General features: G+C 43.6%; 1 protein-coding gene across 3 annotated transcripts in view; it reads left to right on the top strand.

The window, feature by feature from the left end:
* LOC134060563 (phospholipid-transporting ATPase ABCA1-like) overlaps positions 1-22,500 on the top strand; it is a 258,600-nt gene that overhangs the window by 64,735 nt on the left and 171,365 nt on the right. For all 3 annotated transcript variants that reach the window (XM_062517294.1, XM_062517293.1, XM_062517295.1), the window contains exons 13-15: positions 2,415-2,620; positions 3,165-3,341; positions 15,311-15,533. In XM_062517294.1, coding sequence (XP_062373278.1) covers positions 2,415-2,620; positions 3,165-3,341; positions 15,311-15,533 — 606 coding nt within the window. The remainder of the gene's footprint in view (positions 1-2,414; positions 2,621-3,164; positions 3,342-15,310; positions 15,534-22,500) is intronic.

Consider the following 22,500-nt stretch of genomic DNA (forward strand, 5'->3'; position numbering starts at 1 on the left):
TGTCTGTGTGTGAGCGCCTCACAAAACGTGTGGAGCACATGACGAATAGCACACCGCTTGCTAGTTTCTGATTAAAAAAAAGACCCCATAGTGCTGCTTTGAAAGAGCTAACAAGCACAGCAGTTGGACAACTTCGCACCACATCGACAGAGGCAGCGTCCTATTGGTGCAAATAGTTGTGTTGATTTTGGCCTATGGCAGCAGCCCGGCGCAGCAGAGCTAAATTCACCTTAGCCTGCCGTCTTATCAGCTAAAGAGCAGTCCAGCGACACTTGCCAACCAGCACCCAGGTCCAGACATGCAGCACACTAACAAAATCAAGCATACAAGACACACACACACACACACGCACACCCGCACAAATGAGTCATGCAATGGAGATCACTCAAACATGCATACACACACACACAGACACAAACAAATACACACACACACACAAACAAACACATATGCGCACAAACAAACACATACTGTACACACAAACAAGCAAACACACAGACACACACACACACACACAGACACAAACAAATACAGACACAAATACACACAGACACAGACACAGACAAGTACACACACACAGACACACACACTCACTCACACACACACACGCACACGCACACACACACACACACACACACACACACACACACACACACACACACACACACACACACACACACACACACACACACACACACACACACACACACTAATCTCATCAACTCATACCCTGAAGCGCTAACCTCACCTGTGCCTGATCCTAAGCCCTGGTGGTCTATATGTGACGTCATGTGTGTGGGGGGGGAGGGGAAGTTCAGATGTAGGAGCAAGCTGTCCAAAAAGCATCAAAGCCATTACTTCATAGTTCACACACACACACACACACACACACACACACACACACACACACACACACACACACACACACACACACACACACACACACACACACACACACACACACACACACACACAGAGATATAGGCAGACCGAGCAGACTTCCTCCATAGAGAATTTACTCAGGACTGTTTAGTTGGTAATTGGTTGGTCTGCTGAATAGACATTCCTCCCTTTAGCCTGCTGTGCTCAATGCTGCAACCCTTACAGTGCCTGAAATGCTTCTTGTGCCTGTAGCATAGCAGTTCTACTTACTAAAAATATAGCCTTGATTGTCTCCTGCCAGCAACTTCAAATGTATTAGTTGCATGTGTCTAGAACAGAATGGATTCAGGCATTGATTGTGCAAATGTTTCCTGATGAATCACATCTCAATGAGCAGGGTCATACGATATCTGCACAACATGATTTGAGGCCATTACACACTAAACAACACAATCGCTGTGAAAGCCGTTACATATAAAGATGACAGACGCTTAGAAAAGCTACAAATAGCTGTAGAGTACACTTTTGTTTGTCTGTTAGCTACATGGAACATGAACCTTTATAGCAGATGTTGCAAAAGGCACACTAGGGTCTAGCCCAAAATGAAGCCCAACCCAATTAGCCTGCATGCTGTCAGCTTTGCAATAGTAATGGAATCGAATTCAGAGCAGCAACACACAAGCAAAGCCAGAGAGAGAAAGAACAACAACTGAGGACAGGACAAGGAGAGGAGAGGAGAGAAGAGAAGCCAGCAGCGGAGTGAAATCTCATTACACCTTAATGTGTGGATGCGCCCAAAACTTGGGGGTTTGCAGCCAAGGCATCCGTGTGACCTTCTCCCCTTGGCCAAAAATACCTTAACAAGCAGGTGGCGGCTGACAGGGACGGGACAGGCCTCTGCGGTGACAGCTCATTAGATTTGAATGACATGTGAGAGAAGGCGGAGGGTTCCGGGCCCGGGATCGCCTGCAGTCTGTCCCTCGGCAGTTCCATATATTTTGCAAGTCTGTTGCCGGTGTGCGTTAACTATCAATAGGAGAGGCATAGGGTCACACCCCTCACACTCACTCACTCACTCACTCACTAACTCTCTCTCTCCCCCTTTCTCGTTCTCTCTCTTTCTCTCTCTCTCTCTCTCTCTCTCTCTCTCTCTCTCTCTCTCCCTCCCTCTCTCTCTGCCTCTCCCTCTCTGTCTGCCTCTTGGCCTTCCACTCCTCTCCTCTCCATCCGTTGCTCTCTGTCATGCACTCCGGGCCCTGCTGCATACTTAAGTGTGTGTGTATGTCTTATTAAGCCTGTTGTGTTGACAGCACTGTGTTCTATGCATGGTCAATCCTCTTGCTTGACGTTTACCTGGATCCAGATACAGTACACTGTACTTTTGCTGGTTTTGGGCACTTGTTTTGGACGTGTGTTTCTCTTGCAGGCATATCTGTTTGGCATGATGCTACAGTATAAGTCTGTTTCTTCTGAGTCTGTTTTCTGTTTTCTTACTTTTCTTTTTTTGTCCTTTTTTTTCCCCCCCGACACAGTGCTTGGACCTGGATAAGTTCGAGGCCCTAGCCGGTGAGGGCCCAATGGTGGACAGAGCGATGGAGCTGATAGACAACCAGAGTTACTGGGCAGGGATCGTGTTCGAGGGCCTGGATGCCAGCGCGACGCAGCTGCCCGCGTTCGTCAAGTACACGATAAGGATGGACATCGAGGACGTGGAGCGCACCGATAAGATTCAGGAGAGGTGGGATTTGTCTGACGTTTGACTGGATTTGTCAAGTCAAGTGTCTGGATTTGTCACTAGGATTAATAAAATTGTATCTAAAAATATAAACTGTGTCTGAACATATAAGAGAAGACACAGAAAATAAACAAATTCTTGCTCCAAGGTACAGAACGTTCTTGACTGAGCAACACAGAAAGAGGCAAGAAAAGAATAAAAGTCTTGCTTCGAGGCGTTTTACATGCTCGGTACAAACAGCACGGTATCAATAAATAAGTGCAATGACTGTGCAATCAGTCAGTCAGTCAGATTATCGCTATTCCATGACATGCCGCCTTCGTAAAATTCAATAGAAGAAGTTGCTCACGGCGACGGCTGCCAGGGGAATCACAAAAGCGCGTGGGAGGGCCCGATAATGTTTCCACATCTTTTACCACCTCCCTGGACCCTGGCTGCCATGGCGCCCGTCATGTTTACGCGCATCAGGAGAGGAGGTGGAACTGGGCGTCCGGTCCGGTCGTTCCGCTCGATACTAACAATCATTTCTCCGCTTGTTTTTAATAAGGTCGTGGGACCCTGGCGCGAGAGACCACTCCTTTAACGACATGCGCTACGTGTGGGGCGGCTTCGCCTACCTCCAGGACATCGTGGACCACGGGATCGTCCAGACGCACGCCAACAAGAGCCAGCCCCTCGGCGTGTTCGCCCAGCAGATGCCGTACCCCTGCTTCGTTGATGACAGGTGAGTATGAGCGTGGACGTAGTGTACTGTGCATCCGAGTCTGGGGCTGCATCTTCATTAAGTGTGTGTGAGAGAGGCATTATGGCAATAACGGATTCTACTTGGCCTGCGCACATAACAGGAGACACCACTCACTGAGCCCTGGGACCCGCTAATGGCTTTATCCATCACCTACAGCCATTTAGTGTCCCTTTAGAACCGGGGGAAGGGGGGGGGGGGTCTTTCTCTCTCTCTCTCTCTCTCTCTCTTTCTCTCTTTATATCTTTCTTTATCTCTCTCTCTCTCTCTCTCTCTCTCTCTCTCTTTCTCTCTTTATATCTTTCTTTATCTTTCTCCCTCTCTTTCTCTCTCTATACTGTATCTCTTTCTTTATCTTTCTCCCTCTCTTTCTCTCTCTATACTGTATCTCTTTCTTTATCTCTCCCCTTTCTCTCTCTCTCTCACTCTCTCTTTATATCTTTCTTTATCTTTCTCCCTCTCTTTCTCTCTCTATACTGTATCTCTTTCTTTATCTCTCCCCTTTCTCTTTCTCTCTCTCTTTCTCTCTCTTTATATCTTTCTTTATCTCTCTCCCTCTCTTTCTCCCTCTGCCTCTCTCTTTTGTCCTCTCTCTCTCTCTCTCTCTCTGTTTTGCTCCTTCATATTCCCTTTCCTTTCATTGTTTCCTCTGTTCTTTTCATGTTCTTCACTTTTTTTTTCCATCCAGTGAAGTGTGCTTGGAAGGACATTGGGGGGACAAAAGCAAAGCTATTGGTTTGCAAAGCACTGGTCAGCATGCATTTTTAATGTGCACAGAGCTTTTTAACAAATGTGTCTCACAAGGAAAAGGCACACCAGGGGTAACAGTGAGAAAAATACACACTAAAACCAAAGTGGATATAAAAAATAAATATATCGGAATAAAACGATTAAAAAAAAAGAGCCCTACTGACTGAAATGTCAAAAATTAATTGTTGGTGAGAACCGACATGAGCTTTCGGGTGAAGACACCATCTATTCCCAATAATAGCCTCCATGGCCTTTTTTATCTGTGTTTTTCTTGCCACGGAACTGCAGATGACTGTTCTGTTGTACGGTTGTCTTGGTTGTCTATGTCCAAAGACAGGGCATGAAGATAGTGACCACATCCTCTGCGGAACCACACTGACGTTCCTATCAACCGAGTGGCCACCGACCAGACGGCAGTCATTTTTCCCAACTAATTTTCCAAAAATGCTTTGAACTCCCCCGTCTCCCCCATTGACCGAGCCTCACTAACTCAGCCTTCCGTTTCAATCAGGGTCTTTACCATAGCGCCGGCGTGGCGACTGCATCCTCACCCACACCGACCTGCGCCCGAGATAAAAACAGATCGAGGTTCCGTGTGCGCGCCCGTGCCCTTTCGCCTTCCGATGACGCTTGCTTTGTAATGGCATTTGGAGCGGCGCTGTAATGATACCTCTTCCCTCCTGATTTATTTTTCCGTCTGCCGTTGCGAGCGGACGAGGATGAGGCAATCAAACCTGCTTGTCTGCTGTCGCGGCGGCGGCGGCGGCGCTGGTCTGCTCCCCGCTTTTTGCCCTCCCCTGAAAAACAAAGGATTAATGATCACTGCGAGATGAATGAGCGCTATAAAGCTCTGCAATACCCCAGGTCCCACAGCCATTTACTCTCCACCCTCACCCCCACCACCGCCACCGCCCCCCCCCCCCCTCCCACCCTCCACCCTCCACCCGTGTAGCCACTGGCCGTTCACCATTAATTATTAACACTCGAAAACTGTTATTTCATTCATAAATAATTGAGGGTGGAATTGCGCAGAGATGATGCACCAAAAGGTTCAATGAAGCATGAGGGGAAAGTACCTTTCTCTTCCAATGGGTTTTAATCCCAAGATATTTTTTTTTTTTTGGTACAACTTTGTTTTATGTTTTTGTCCTCGGAGAAACCAGTCATGAATGCAGCGAAAGGCTTTTCGCGTAGCCGATGTTCTATTTGTAAGCGGAAAGGCAGAAGCCATTTTTCAGGGTTTTTTTGGAAGAGCGGCCCCTTATCAGAATTTAAAATGTAATTTAAAAAATCCAGCAAAAAAAAAAAAAAAATGCATCCTGATTTTGCTTTTTTATCCATTTGTTTATTTCCTACTCATTCATTCCACCAATGAGCCATTAGCATATTTTAGTGTTAAAGCGTTTCACATGGACAGGGGAAATTGGACGGTTACTACAATGAGCTGAAAGAGAGAAATATGCTGGAGCTAAGCTAACAAGGATTTGTATCGCACGCTTTATCCGTAGTCATCTACGGACAAAACAGGCCAGCGTGCGCATAAAACCATACTGTATAAAGACGGTCGAGGAGACGAGCTGCAGGGGCATTTTGGAAAGTGTTGAGCTGTTTGACGACACTGTGATTCAAAGAGCTGGTTTCGTTGCTTTTTTTTTGTCAGAATAGACTACACATGAATACCCAGCCAGCTCCCAGCACAACCCCCCAGCTCATGACCCTACTACAGTACACAATAACTAAGTGTATTCAGGGCTGCACGTTTTCCTCATTTAACAAGAAAAGGTTACAAATACTCTCCGTGCTTGCCATCCTCGCTGTGTCTTCCTGCATTCCTTAGCCATAACCTATCCCTGGTACACTGGTGGTGCCCCATAATCAGACAGGGAGTTGACCTTTTTTTTTTTTTTTTTTTTTAAGATTATTTTTTGGGCTTTTTATGCCTTTAATTGGATAGGACAGTAGAGAGAATGACAGGAAGTGAGTGGGAGAGAGAGCTGGGGTGGGATCCGGAAAGGACCACGGGGCGGGAATCGAACCCGGGTCGCCGGCGTGCGGTGCAGGTGCCCCAGCCAGTTGCGCCACGGCTGGGGCCAGGGAGTTGACCTTTAACCCTACGACCTTCCCAAATCACAGGGGAGAGCTGCAGTAGGGTTCAGATGCTGCCTTGTGTGCTGCTGTGTGAGGGACGTCACAGGGGTCAGAGGTCATTTCTGTAGGCAAGGGCTGGAGCTCAATGACGGCTGCCAGGGGAATCACAAAGCGCGTGGGAGGGCCCGATGATGTTTCCACATCTTTTACCACCTCCCTGGACCACACAAACACAAACACAAAAATATACATATACTGTATTTATATGTATGCACACACATATTGTACACACACACACACACACACTCACACGCACAAACACAGACACACATACAACACATACATATACATACTTGTGCATACATGGGCACAAGCACACACACTACTGTTCTGAACCTTGACCGTGGCACATGGTGGCATCTACCATTTTGCATTGAACCCCAGAGGCAAGCGAAGCACATAGCGTCTCCTACCTGAAAGCCCCATGACCCCTTTTGGCCCTGAAAACAAGGGAACCGACAGCTGGAAAATCCACTCAAATCAGCAGGCATCCAGCCTTTAGCCAGCAGCCTGCAGGCTGGGCATCAGGGAAGATGTGGTGAAAAAAGGTTTACATACTGTATGCCTCCCGTAACTCCTGCCTCTGAGAGTATAGAGTATCGCTAATATGGAACATTTGTATTCCATCCAATACAGTGGATTAATGTATAGCATTGTTTTTTTTTGTCAAGCTCACTGTATCAATATTAACCAGCTATTACTAAAAACATGTTTTTGTCGTCTAGCAACCAGCAATGGTTGTTGCTATTTTTGGAGGTGCTGTACTCTGACCAATTTTGTATTCCACAAACGTGGGCACGAACTCCAAATTCTAACAGTAAATAGGCATTAAGATTATAAGCAGTTCTAGACTGTGGGAGGTAATTGCATTCATGGACAGCTTGGTTTTTAGCAAATCCACTGAAACTAATCTTAATGAAACTTAATAAAAGAAGAAGAGCTTTGTCCATGCAACTGCAACTCGTCAAGCACAAGCTAAAATTATATGAACAACCTTAATATCTTTATACACACATTTAAGGTAACTGTTTGATATGTTCTAGTGTATGAATAGAATATTATAAATCAAAGCAATTTCTGTGCATCTTAAGCACGCCATCATGAAACGATGAACTCGTCGAGGAAAAATAAAATACTTGTGTCGCAACTCTGTTTGAATGTCTGAGTTGAAAGTTCACATTTCTGTCAGCTATAGAAATGAAACTGCGCTGTGCGAACCGAGGCAACGTGGCCCTTATTCATGAAATTCAAATATCGAAACCCTCGCTGCTTTTATTTTACTTTCACGGTGAGGTCGAAGGTCACGGCTGTGTCGTTTATGAAAAGGATGCCGCGTGTAGCCTCAAAGCCTTTGTGCTTCTCTATTCACAAGATCGATGGAGGACATGATTCGCTGGCAAAGGACACCAAGGATACGGCATTGCCGCATGATGAACATAAGAGAGTTGTGTGTAGAGACAGGCCTGGATCCGCCAAGGTTGTGTCTAAGTGTGACTTATGCCACATAATGATAGGTAGACACACAGCGAGCTCGCTGTTTGATCTGACAAAAGTGTCTCACTGGGCCTGAATTTAAATGGCAGTCTAAAGTCTAACTAAAGGCCCTTTTCACACCAAGTCCATATCACACAGGTAATTCAATTGAATGCATTTGTTTTTGCTTAATTAATTAATTAATTTATTTTACTATGTTGTAAGTCGCTTTGGTTTAAAAGTGTCAACCAAATGTAATGTTATGTTTTTATCTTTACATACCAAGGACAACATTTACCCAGTCTCGGCTGTATTTTTCATCACAAGTTTCGTCTTCAATTTGTAAAACTAGAAACACATACAGCTCTGAAAGAAATGAAGATTTTTTAGTATGACCATCAACTCATTTGAACGTCACTCAGCAACTGTACAATGACATCGGAAAAGTGTGCAGTGGTCTCTTCATTTTTTCCAGAGCTGTATATGAAATACATTCACTCTCACACATTCACCAGCATGATTTTTTTGTGAATATTTTGTCCAGAAATTCAGACTTGGTGTGAAAGGGCCTTAAAACTAAAGTAATAGCGAGGCAAAAACAATGTACATATTTAACACGGTGAGCAACATCCTAATCAAAAAAAATATACATGGATCAGCCAATTGCTCCTACATGCTACATAGCCACTGTAGTTTATGCATGAGACTCTTTGAGACATGAGACTCTTTGCGACATTTAAATCAGGGGCCTCTTTATTTTAAATGTCCCAGTTGGTGTAGAGATTTAGATTTTAGCGATTTAAGTGCTGTCTGAATCATCTGGAGGTGCAGAACCTTTATCTCATCACAGATGGAATACTACAGTAATGATGGATCAGCCCTTTTTTGTGAGTAAAGTATTTCATGTTATTCCACTGCTTGGTTGAATTCCCCATTGTCCTGCGTTCTTTATGGGGGTGCATTAACCGTATGTTATTTGCACACCTATGAAGTAGTTCCAATTTGTTGGCTATATCACACTTGAATATTAATTCGCCAAACTGGTTGTGAAGTTTAAATGAACTGTCATGTTGCATCCAAGGGCTTAAATACAGAGATGTACAAAGCATCATAACATTTAACATATGACTGAGGTGGCTTTTAGCTAGTTGGGTTGGCAGTATAGGCTAAGAAATATAGCGATCTTTAAAAGTTAACTTTCATCAGAATCCTGGGATATTTAAATTAGGGGTCTTTTTTATTTTAAATGCTCCAGTTGGTGTGAAGATTTATATTTTAGAGATTTAAGTGATGTCTGAATCTGGAGCTGCAGAGCCTTTATCTCATCACAAATGGAATACTAATGATGGATCAGCCCTTAAAATGTATTTTTTTTGTCAGTGAATATTTTATGTTAATGAAGTATTCTGTCTAATGATGGTGATGGGGAGTGCATTACTACCTGGAGGGAGGGCATCTTAATTGGCCACACTGTCAAAAGTCAGTAAATTGTGTAGCTGTGTCTATCTTAAAGGGATAGGTTTGGCGATTTCATCGCCGGTTTCGCTTTCACTTTTCGTTTTCGCTCGTTTTACGCTTGCAGATTTCTCTGCAGTATAGGTATGTAGGTATACAATCTTAACCGCTCACAAAACCAGGAGTCACAAAATCCCACAACAGCCAGTCCAGGTGCCAAAATATCTTACCGAATCAATTTGTTTCCCCTCTACGATCAAGAGGGCAGGATCACGTTACAGTTGGTTTTCCGTATTTTTGTTTTCGACTGTCCCCAGTCGGTCATGAAAAGAGATCCTCTCTGTTGGCTTCACTGGGCTTCCTGTTCGGAGCAGAGAGGTCCCTAACTAAGAAAGGGGATATGTGCCCCCCCCCACCCGCTGGATCAAAAGGCCCTCACTGCCAAGTGCTCCCAGGTGACCCCAAGTGACCTTGCAGTCACAGAGCCGGGTCTGATGCCAGAGATGGAGGGAGAGAGAGAGAGAGAGAGAGAGAGAGAGAGAGAGAGAGAGAGAGAGAGAGAGAGAGAGAGAGAGAGAGAGAGAGAGAGAGAGAGAGAGAGAGAGAGAGAGAGAGAGAGATGAATGAATTAATGGCGAAGGACAGGAAAGGAAACGGGAGGGCATGAGGATGTAAATAACTGTGAGTGATGGAGAGAGAGAAGCTAAAATAGAGGTATAGAAGGAGGTAGTAAAAAAGGATGAATGAGCAAGGATGAGGGGAGAAGAGTAAAGGCCTTCTGTTTGGGCTGAGAAAGAAAATAGGCATGAGAGAGGGAGAGAGAGAGAGAGCGAGAGGGAGGAGGGGGGTTACCATTGCAAATAGAGAGATAGACAGAGAAGTAAACAAACACCAAAATAACATCCCAGTGACCAAAAATGAGTCATGCTGTGTGAAAGAGGGAGAGGAGGCCAATGACTAGGACATGGAATTGAGGAGAGAGGGATTGATTGATGGAGGATGAATGACTGAAAACAAAACAAAAACCGCTGGTGCCAAAAAGGAAAAACAAGCATGTTTTAACATGTTTGAAATAAACAGATGAGACAGGCACAGAACCATATCTGCAGGAGGAAGAAAGAGAGTAAACTGATTACCCTACCCAGAGAAAGAAGCCTCCCTATAACATCTAATAAAGGAAGCAAAGCTCATCGACTTGACCTCTGACCTAAAAACCTAACCTTTGACCTCACCTGATGTAATAGACCTCTGAAGTTCGCCTACAAAAAAGCTACCATCTTTGCCCATATTTGGAGTTACGGTATCTGACGATTTTTCCTATGGGAAATTAACATGGGGATTTGGAATTATCACACCTGTTAAACTCTCGCGGGGATGACAAAATCGGAAATTCAGGTGTTTTCCTGAACACACTTTTGTCCTCTGCCTTCGAGAGGAATATGTGATCTCCGGTACGCGAAGACGGCAGACTTTGATTTTCGCTACCCCAGAGCTAACTTGCAATGCAACTTGCCATTAAGTTAGTTAGCCAGTTAGCTCTGGGGTAGCAAAAATCAAAGTGTGCCGACTTCACGTACCGGAGATCACAGTATGCACAAGAAGGCAGAGGACAAAAGTGTGTTCAGGAAAACGTCTTTATTTAAGACTATATCGTCCCCGCGAGAGTTTAACAGGTGCGATAATTCAAAATCCCCATGTTATTTTCCCATAGGAAAAATCGCCAGATACCGAATCTCAAAGATGGCAGCTTTTTTGTAGGCGAACTTCAGAGGTCTATTGCGCTGTGTCTCCCCCCATTGTGTCAGTATGTAGTCCACTATATGTTGGGGCCGTCTGCCAGTGGTTTCTTGGTGTTTTGAGCCCCCAACGTTGTCGTCAAAGCAGTGCTGCCTGGAAGGCACTAGGGTTAGGCATGAGTTAAGGTTAGGGTTAGGGATAGGATTAGGTGCCTTTAAGTCGACGGTGGCAGCGCTGCCTTGAAGACGACGTTGGGGGCTCAAAACACCATCGAGCCTGTCAATGCCACGTACTGTTACAGCTCAGAGTTTGGTGCACAGAAAATCCCCCCCAAACTGAAATGTTTTGTTGTGAGCAGAGCCACTTAGGTCCATTAGGGCCTCCTTGGACCGGTCTCTCCAACGCGTGTGCCGATTCCTCTTAAGCCGAACTGTATAAAGATGCTCAGGAGAGTTTTTTGGAAGGCCTCGCCAGAATTGGCATTGATTTCCAATGCAGCTTTCCGCCTGAGCTTTTATGCGGAACTAATTTCTGCTATTTAGTGCTCGTGCTTTTAGAAAAAAAAAGGAAAAAATACACCATTTAATAATTCTGAGAGCCCTGTATAAAAAGCTGTGCTTTCATCTCCCCACATGGTTCCTTGACATTGGGAATCTATTTACATACATATGGATTTTTGTGTGTTTTTTTTTGTGTGAGAAAAAAAAAATGAAATGGCCATAAATTATTTCAGATGACGAGTCTTTTCTCATTTCGTCTGTAATTTTAAGTCAATAGACATCTTAAATGTCAGATTTTCAGAAGGAATCTGTGCTAGGATATAGAGTGTGTGTGTGTGTGTGTGTGTGTGTGTGTGTGTGTGTGTGTTATCACAGCAGTGGTTGCCGTTAAAAGGGAATGATATGCTGGATGTGAAGATATTAGTCAGTATGGGGTGCCTGCTCAGTGAGTGGCAGGAGATCCACAGGAAAACAACAAGCAAACAAACAAACTAGCAATTACAGTAGAGGTGACAATGAAAGGAGATGAAGATGGATGTTGGATCCATTGAAAGGAAAGAACTGCTCACAGAAACAGTTCAAAAAGTTAAAAAAATAAAAAAAAATAAGGGGAAACAAGGGAACCAGACAAGACCAACCAGATGAAAAACCAGACCGAAATAAATTGAAACAAGTAAAAAAGTGAAAACAAAAGAGTAAGAAAACAAAAAAAGGAGCAAAATGCAGAACAAGTCTAACACGCTGTTGTGGTGCATCGTCCCACTGGTGTAGGCTGATAACAACAGGAGGGGAGGTGAGGGGCCTATAAAATACTCTCATCTCATCGGGTAAATGGGCTTGGTTCTGCCCCACTGGATTGTATGGTAATCTGCAATTAATATGAGGTGTGGGGCCTGCCATGTTATATTGACTTTAAAAGTGCTTTTCATCGTCCCAGGGGAGGCGTGAGATGCGACTTCCATCTCTCTCCGGATGTCACCATTACAAGCTTTTGTCAGCACTGCTAAATCACTACAAAGTGAGAGGCTCGCCCCGGAAACAATAGAGAGAAAAATAAAGAAGAAAGGGGACTGTAACAAAACAAAAATCTAAATTAATAAAACATGGGGGGTGATTCAGTGGCACTACCCCCCCCCCCCCCCTCACACACACACACACTGGTCCTCCGCACTCCCCACTCCCTTACGACAACTCTCTCCGCTCGCCTGTCATGATGTTGTCATAGAAACGGGTAGAGTGGGCACTCTGCCCATCATGATTTGCCAAAATGTCAATTCCCCCGAACGAATTTCAGGGCTTCTGGAACACCCCCATGAACGCCAGCTCTTATTTCGTTTTTATTTGTTTTTGTCCTTTTCCATCCACCCAAACAACATGCAAAATGCAAAATGGGCAAGTGGGAGGGATGGAGGGAGGGATGTGTTCTCTTCAAGAAAAAGAAAGAAAAAATGGAGAAGAAAAGAAACAGACACTGTCATATGAAAATGCTCTTTGAGGATTTCTTAATGCCCACACAACTCAGATGGGATATGGCATGCTCATTGCACACTCTTCGCTCTGCAGAACACAGTGTACAAGTACAGCTCTCACGAGGCCCGACGAAGGGAACAGAACAGATTATTTAGCCACATGACCAAACAGTAAAAAGAAGAAAAAAAAGACCTAAAGAAACAAAGTTTACCCAGAATATATAGACTTTCCTAGTTGGATGTGTGTTTTGCGCTGTGCACACATTATTGATTCTGTACATGAAATCCATACGTTTGTCAAGCATTGAGAGAGTTTGATGTATCGGTGCAGGCTGGATGATAAAGCATGCACAGCACTTTGTATCCCAGGCTTGCCAGTAAGATATTGACATGACATTTCGGTGGCCTTATGAAGCATGTTTAATATAGTCCTTTTGTTTGGTAACAACCGGCCATCATGTGTCTTCCTCGACCTGTGACGTGCCGTAATAAATGAGACGGGCGAAGATGATGCGCCGTCTCCGAGGGTTTACTCAAATACGCAAAAGGTTCCCAATAACCTTGCCGCCTAAATCCATAAAATCCTGCGGGGCCAAGCTTTGATTACAAATCCTCTATCGAGTCTATATTGTCCGCACTCCAGGGGCCATCGGTTTTCATAAACTGGCATTTGCCACGTCAATATATTCATTTTTTTTTTGTATTACAGCAGTCTGTCAAAGGATCAGATTTGGTAATGTATTCACAGTGGTGATGAGTCAGTGAGCTCCTCTGGGCTTCTGCACAAAACATAATGCTGTCATCGATGTTAGGAAAAGTAAAGTAAATGACGTGGTGTTTACGTATTTACCTAGAGCAACGCAAACCTTCAAACGTTGTTTCAAGAGTAATTGTCTTTGGATGCTACACTCAAAAGCGAATGTGTTGGAAACAACATGAACTCTGTTGTCTCTTTCATGGATCTGTCTTTCAGTGTGCAAACCACTCCAGCTTTTTATTTGAGATCCTTTTGTTTTAACGCGCTTGGACAAAAAAAAAGAAAAAAAAATCTACTGTAGAGCGCAACAATACATCTCTAACTTATCATGGATCAAAATGATGCAAGTTGTATTGTTTTCAACTCATTCCTTTTAAGAGTTTGCTATCCTTGATCCACTACACCCATACTGTAAATAAATCTCCCCAGATGGGACGAACTGTGCACACATTTATCTCTAAGAGGATGCCTACACTCCGGCCGACTGTGTTGAAACAGTTTGTGTTGTTTTTTTTACACAGGTTTGTGTTTACACATTCGTTTTAAGGGTGCATGTAAAAATGTCTCTAAGAGGATACCTACACTCTTAAAAAACAAATGTGTTTTTTAACACATCTTTGTGCTTAGATGGGGACAACACAGTTTGTGTTGTTTCCAACAAATTTCCCTTGTTATTCGTTACACAATATATGTTTAAAACAACACAGTTTGTGTTGTTTCTAAACATCACTTTGCATCCAGATGGGGATAACAACAGTTTGTGTTGTTTTACAACACATTCGTTTTAAGAGTGTGTGTGGAAATTTTACAAACAGGCCATGTTCCTGCGCAGAACTAAAGTTACATTGTACAGTACCGGTGTTCTACAGTAGGAACTCATCAGCAGAGACAGACGCCATGCTGTCAACTACAAGTCAGAGTTGGAAGCCGTTATTTTAAGCCACTAAAACACACACTAATATAAAACATTATTTGGCAAATACAGAACAGATGCTACAGTTGTGTTATGCCTCATGCTATGTACAGTATGTACATGTCAACATTGGGAAAGCAGATTAAAACAAGAGGAGTTCTGTTAACAGAGCAAAGGTTTTCTCTCTGAAACAGAGCCCTGCGACAACTCTCCGGAGTGTTTTCATGTAATGTAGGCATATGTTTATGCCATGATGTGTGACATGTTTATACTCATCTAGGTATCAAACAATCTGTTCACATACCGGAATGATTTTAGGAGTGATGAATTACCTCCCTGGAGTCACATTGACTCATATGGAAACATTGCATCCACTATACACACACACACACACACACACACACACACACACACACACACACACACACACACACACACACACACACACACACACACACACACACACACACACACACACATACACCCATCCATCCATCCATCCATCCATCCATCTATTCATCTCCTCATGAATTCATCCATCCATCCATCCATCCATCTATCAATCTCCTCCATCTGAACACCTCTCTCTCTTGCTCTCTCTCTCTTTTTCTCTCTCTCTCTCTCTTTCTCCCTCCCTCTCTCTATCTCTTTCTCTCTCTTTCTCCCTCTCTCTCCTTCTCTCTCTCTCTCTCTCACACTCTCTCTCTCCCTCCTCCTCCTCCTCCACCTCCATCATCCTCCTCCTCCAGCTTCATCTCCACCATCGGGGCCATCCTGCCCATGTTCCTGGTGCTGGCCTTCATGTACTCGGTGTGCCAGATCATTAAGGGCCTGGTGCTGGAGAAGGAGACCCGTCTGAAGGAGGTCCTGCGGGTCGTTGGCGCCGCAAACGGCCCCCTCTGGCTCGCCGCGTTCATCGAGAACATAGTGCTGCTCACCGTGCCCTGTGCTCTTATCAGTATCATGATCAAGGTCAGTGAGTCGGTCGGTCAGTTAGCCGGCCCGACCGAACCGACAACCGTCGAAAATCGTCGATCGTCGCTGCAACTCGCCGAAACCCAGAAAGCAATCACCTGACTGGGTTCTTTTTGCTGTAATAAGCCCGATTCCGGGGCCGCATTTTGGGGCTTAATCTGGGATGAAATCAGCTGCTCGGTGGTTAAGAGCCCAGATCTCAGAGCATCACCAACTAGTTGATCTTATTTGAATTTGAATTTGAATGTTGTTTGACAGAGTTGTTATTTTTAAGTTGCATTTAGATTCATATCCTTTAAGGTCCCGTTTACCAATGTGTCAGCACACTTAGAATGCATGAACCTCAGGGTTAATTAACCAGCATGACTGTTAAACACTGAGGTGTATGGCTTGTTTAACATCAATACATTATGCTGGATTCTTTTAAGGTTTATCTTGGTTCTCTTAACTTTATTCAGGTCATCAAAATTAACAAACCATTAACATTAGCAGTGATCAGCTCTGAATTTTAATTATTGCTTCACTGAGCTTAAGTATTGCATTTAGCAAATGGAGGAATGTAATGGGACCTTGAAGTAAAATGCAGCCTTTTTCTTTCTGTGATGACAGATGATGGCAAATATCTAAAGATGATGGCCACATATTTTTCTGAACTATTTCATAGTTTAATTTGTTTGTTATTTACTTATTTTATTTGCTACTTTTTTTTAGAAACTGTTTTGGGAGGAATAAGCTCAGCATTCACTTTCATTTTGAAACTAAACAAACAAAAAATGTTGGTGATGGGTGCTGTTGTTCTTTTTGGATGAGCCAAAATAATGATTGCAGAATTAATCTCTGAAATGAATTGTGTCAAGCGTGAACTGGGTGAACTTTGATATCAGAAAAAGTGGGTGATTATGCTAATTGATTATGGCTCCATTAAATCTGCTCACGCTCTCTCTGGGGAAAAAAAAGCTAAAAAAATCAATCTCCGATTACAGCATTTGTGCAAAGTGGTGCTTATAATGTAACTATTTCTATCCTAACTGTCCCTTTTTGTTTTTCTATGAACTTCAGTGACACTCTCTTCATTTTCTTTTCTTTCCCTTTGCCCTCTGTTAATATTTCTCTCTCTGACTCATTCACTCATTGGAAGACCCATGACCTATCTTGAAACGTAGGTTGCTTCTTCTGCTTGGGTCGGGCAATCATTTTTTGTCCTTGAATTTGAAGTCATCGAGTTGACCACAGCCCACTGGTTTCAGTAATTTTTTTTGGAATATTTTTTGTTGTGTTGTTGTTTTGTTTATCTAAAGTCTGTATACATATCCCTCTCCCATATTTGATCCTCATGCTTCATTTGAAGAATCCGCCATCATGTCTCCTCATGACACCTCATTTTTAGTCGTAAGCCCCTCAGAGTCCTATCAATCACAGCCTTAACCTTAAGGATGAGACGGATGTGTTGTGTTGTGTTGTGGGCCATTCAAAATATTAAGATCATTTATTATTATCCTACTGTCACTCCTCCATCAGAAGGGCTTAGACTTTGTTATGGCCAATTGACCTTTCAGCTCCCATTTGATTTGCCACCAAACCCGGAATTGTTCTTCTTTCTCTTCTGGACTGACAGCTATGCAGGCGAGGATGTCCCGCATTTATTTATATATTTGTTTATTTATTTATTTTTAAGACAAGCGTCATTTAAACAAATCAAGAGCCCGGCTGGCAAATGGAATGGAAAGAAGTGGTTTCTCATTAGGGGCCGACTTAATCCATTTTCCGCGGCCTAATTGGAAAAAATCTCCCCTGTAAATAAAATTTACATTTGAACAGCTGGGGCGAAATGTTACTTCCCCCCACCGGCCTAATGGCGCTGGCCGGCGATCAACAATTTGTAAACATTAATAATGCTAAATTGAGTTAGCCGGGGGTGCCTCCGCACCGGAGGAGGAGGACGATGAAGAGGAGCTTTGACGCTGAGCACTTGCGTGTTGGAATTCACGAGCGCGTCCTAAACGATGATTGCACACAGCTCTTTGGCACATTAATAAGCGTTGGAAAGCTGTGATAATTATGGCCAACGTGGCATATGGATGCCGGCGAAGCAGTTGTGGCAGCAGCCCCAGCAGCAGCAGCAGCGGCAGTGGCTTTCCCACCTGCTTTTCACAGATGCAATCTGCATTTATTCCCGAGCCAAGAGATGACAGCCAGGACCTATTATTGATTCATTTGTGTCTCTCAATCGGTTTTATTTGGGTTTTTGGACCTGGCCACTTGGAGGCTTTGAATGGATTTTAAATGTGATCTACAGTACACTTCTTTGCCCTGATGAGGACCTAGGCCTCAGCCTGTGCCTATTAAATGGCCACTTATTTAAATATGTAAATATTTTGTTAAAAACAACACAATGTATGAATTGGTATATTAGTTAGGTATTAGTTTGGTATATTGGTATATCAGTTTTCAAAGCACTGAGTTGTCTTTCAACTTTGGCTAAAGTAGTAACCGATGTTTGTGATGAAAAGGGCCACATGATCTGTATGGAATACCAGAGTTACCTAGAGTAATAACAAGCCTTCTGGATTTTAATCATCCCAATGATTTCTAAAGTTCCCCTTGATGTCATATCAATCCCATCCCCCTTTGTTTATTTTGAAGTTTGTGTCCATTGTGCCGTATCACAGTCAAAGCTTCAAAGTCTTTTTTTCAAACTTAGTTATTTTTCTCCACACATCGCCATAGTGGTGGACGTGCTCTGCCTCTCTACAAATGGCAAATAATGTGCAGCAATTCAGCCGCACTGGCTTCGCCAGAGCTCAGGTCTCCTCCACCTCCCTCTATTATGTTTAGTAATAAGCACACAGATTAGTCCGGGGTAGTCAAGGCACCAGCCCACAGCAGAAAGTGTTGTAAACAAACACTGGTCCGCAGAGGAGGATCCCTGCCTCGTTATCCAGCCCTTTGGTGTGTACGTACGTACGTGTGTGTGTGTGTGTGTGTGTGTGTGTGTGTGTGTGTGTGTGTGCGCAAGCTCAATAGAAAACTTGCCAACAATTTGTTGCTGTGTCTCTCCAGACAACTTTAATTCAGGAATTCCTCCCACTATCCAGAGCTTGATGTTGTGTGAGCTGTAGCACACAACCTGAAAAGAAAGGGCTGGGGGTTTGCAGGTTACTTGAAAAGAAAATATTTACACTGCATTTTTAACACATACTGTATCAGTCCAAGGGTAGAGAGACGTACACACTGAGAAAACAGTTTCTGGTGAAGAAGAGGCGTGATATCTTCCTACAGCATCCTTGGACTGAACCATAAACAGCTGAGAGGACATTAACAGTTTAGTCGTGCAAATAGACTGCACACTACTGCGTTAGCACAACGGATGGCATGTTTATGTGAAGATAATTAGCATGTTTTTGAAATCTGCAAGAATAGTACAGTATGTGCCATGTGGTCTTCAATGAAGGTCACGCAATAGTAGTATGTTATGACACTCAGGCGCTGGCATTGAGTTGCTAATAGAGTTTGGTCCCCGTTGAGGTCCACAACGAGTCTGATGGCAGCACTGTTCTGTGTTCTGCACCTTCATTGAGCAGTGGGTTCTAATGTCAGTGTTCTACGTACTGCACCTACAGTATGGTAGAGTACATTAAGCAGTGGGTTCTATTGGCAGTATTGTTCTATGTACTGCACCTATGGTAGAGTACATTAAGCAGTGGGTTCTATTGGCAGTATTGTTCTATGTACTGCACCTATGGTAGAGTACATTAAGCAGTGGGTTCTATTGGCAGTATTGTTCTATGTACTGCACCTATGGTTGGTTACACTGAGTAGTGGGTTCTATTGGCAGTATTGTTCTATGTACTGCAACTATGATAGGGTACATTGAGCAGTGGGTTCTAATGTCGGTGTTCTATGTACTGCATCTATGGTTGAGTACACTGAGCAGTGGGGTTCTAATGTCAGTGTTCTATGTACTGCATCTATGGTTGAGTACACTGAGCAGTGGGTTCTATTGGCAGTGTTCTATGTACTGCATCTAGGGTTGAGTACACTGAGCAGTGGGGTTCTAATGTCAATGTTCTATGCGCTGCATCTATGGTTGAGTAAACTGAGCAGTGGGGTTCTAATGTCAGTGTTGTTCTATGTGCTGCATCTATGGTTTAGGACACTGAGCAGTGGGGTTCTAATGTCAGTGTTCTAGTATGTACTGCATCTATGGTTGAGTACACTGAGCAGTGGGGTTCTAATGTCAGTGTTCTAGTATGTACTGCATCTATGGTTGAGTACACTGAGCAGTGGGGTTCTAATGTCAGTGTTCTAGTATGTACTGCATCTATGGTTGAGTACACTGAGCAGTGGGGTTCTAATGTCAGTGTTCTAGTATGTACTGCATCCATGGTTGAGTACACTGAGCAGTGGGGTTTTAATGTCAGTAATCTAGTATGTACTGCATCTATGGTTGAGTACACTGAGCAGTGGGGTTTTGGATGGAGGGGGTCATGCAGAGAGTGGACATGGGCTGATTCTGGCAGCGATCTGACCTGCTCTGTGCCAGCATCTCCCTGCCCAGTGCCCATTGGTCAGCTGTGTCCTGTTGTGTTCTTGACCCCTGGTGACCCCGCCTGTACCCCCCCCGCCCCCACAGGTTCATGCGTTCGCTGGCACGTTCCATTCCTCTCTATTTGACCCTGGCGTGGATCTACTCGGTGGCCATTTTTGTCAAGGCCGTGGTGACGGAGAAGGAGGCGCGTCTGAAGGAGACGGTGAGGATGATGGGTCTGCAGGGTGCCACCTACTGGCTGAGCTGGTTCATCACCGCCCTTGTGCCACTCAGTATCAGCGCCCTGTTTCTCACCATCATCCTCAAGGTGATTCCCAATCAAACACTGATTCACAATGATTCACAATGATTCACAAGCAGTGATATGCATCGGTGATTCAGAAACATTGAATCATATCACTGCACTGAATCAGTTTAGTGATTCATATCGCTGAACTTTATGATCCACTGAATCATTTATTTATCCTATATAATCAATTTATATCACTTATATTCTTCCACTGATTCATTTCATTTCAACTGAATCAAATGATTCACTGAATCATTGCAGCCGTTCACTTCATAAACTCACAGACATGAGTTACTCACCCACCGAGGAACATTCACTGAAAGTAACAGGACTTTATTCAAAAAGTTTTGGAAGGAAATTGATACACTCTTGCCTTGCAGGTTTCCTTCAAAACAAAAAGAAAAAAAAAACTGATGGCATCATCCATTTTGAGCAGTAAAGGATAATGCAGAAGTGACAGCAGGGTGGTTATTCATGCCCCTGTTTGAAATGAACTCCGCAGGAGGGGCAAGTCTTGGAAAACCAGAGGAGATGAGCATCTGGGCCAGAAGCTGGGATGAGTCACTTAAATTTGTCATGCCGGAGACAAAACGGTTCTCCTGAGCAAAAGTTAAAACAAAAAAATAAATAAATAAAAAATACAGCCAGTCGACAGAAAAGATTATAGAGTCCTTCCCTATGCCTCAGTGAATGTCTTAAAGTGCAGTGAAGAAATGCAGAGTGATCGACAAGGGGATGACTCATGAGTTTAAGAATGCCTCAGGAGATCTGGCTATCTTAGATAATAAGCTCTTCACGCACATGTATAAGTGCAGGATAATTAAACTCACTTCCGGGTATCTCCCCTTGAGACTCACAATGCATTTCACTTATGCCATCGCCAAGAACTCATGGCCCTGTCTTAGAGTGATATACTGTATTATATGTCTGTCTGTCTGTCTGTCTGTCTGTCTGCCAATCTGCCAAGCAATCCTTAATCAATGTAGCCTTGTTGAGGCTTTACTGTATGTTAACATGTTGTATGGAAAATCTATATACTGTAGATTAAAACTTTAACTTGGTGCAATTTTGATAATCAATAATATGTTAAAGGGATATTCCGCCATTTTTGGAAATACGCTCATTTTCCACCTCCCCTCGAGCAAAACAATCGATATTTACCTTGTTCCCGTTCATCCAGCCATTCTGTGAGTCTGGCGATACAACTTTTAGCTTCAGCCTAGCATAGATCACTGAATCGGATTAGACCATTAGCTTCTCGCCTGCTAGCTTCATGTTTAAAAGTGACTAAGATTTCTGATAATTTTCCCATTTAAAACATGTCTCCTCTCAAGTTAGAAAGTGCAATAAGACCAACTGAAAATGAAACCTGGCGTTTTTCTAGGCTGATTTGACATGGAACTACACTCTCATCTGGCGTAATAATCAAGGCAACTTGCAAACGTACCATAGGCGCAGTGATATCGTACGCAGCATCTGAAAATAGTCCCCATAGACATCAAGCAGTAGTAGTGCCAGTAGCTGCAAGTTGCCTTGATTATTACGCCAGATGAGAATGTAGTTCCATGTCAAATCAGCCTAGAAAAACGGCAGGGTTCATTTTCAGTTGGTCTTATTGCACTTTCTAACTTGAGAGGACACACGTTTTAAATGGGAAAATTACCAGAAATATTAGTCACTTTTAAACATGAAGCTAGCAGGCGAGAAGCTAATGGTCTAATGCGATTCAGTGATCTATGCTAGGCTGAAGCTAAAAGTTGTATCGCCAGACTCACAGAATGGCTGGATGAACGGGAACAAGGTAAATATCGATTGTTTTGCTCGAGGGAAGGTGGAAAATGAGCGTATTTCCACAAATGGCGGAATATCCCTTTAAGTGGTAAGTGGTTTGTAGTGTGAGTTTTCAGAAGTACTTTACTTGGATAATCCACCTACACTATGTTGAGATTCAAGTTATGTATGTGTAGCCAAGTTAGCCAAACTAAACCCCTAACCCTTACCATAACCATACCTTTTAGGGCGCTTTCACACCACTAATTCGATTATTTGGTCCGTTTCAGGCAGTGAAATTGTTATTATGTAGCATATAGACTCCAGTGAGGTCCGCTTTCACACCAGAAAACGAA

Source organism: Sardina pilchardus, chromosome 16 (assembly GCF_963854185.1).
Source record: "Sardina pilchardus chromosome 16, fSarPil1.1, whole genome shotgun sequence".
Classification (NCBI taxonomy): Eukaryota; Metazoa; Chordata; class Actinopteri; order Clupeiformes; family Clupeidae; genus Sardina; species Sardina pilchardus.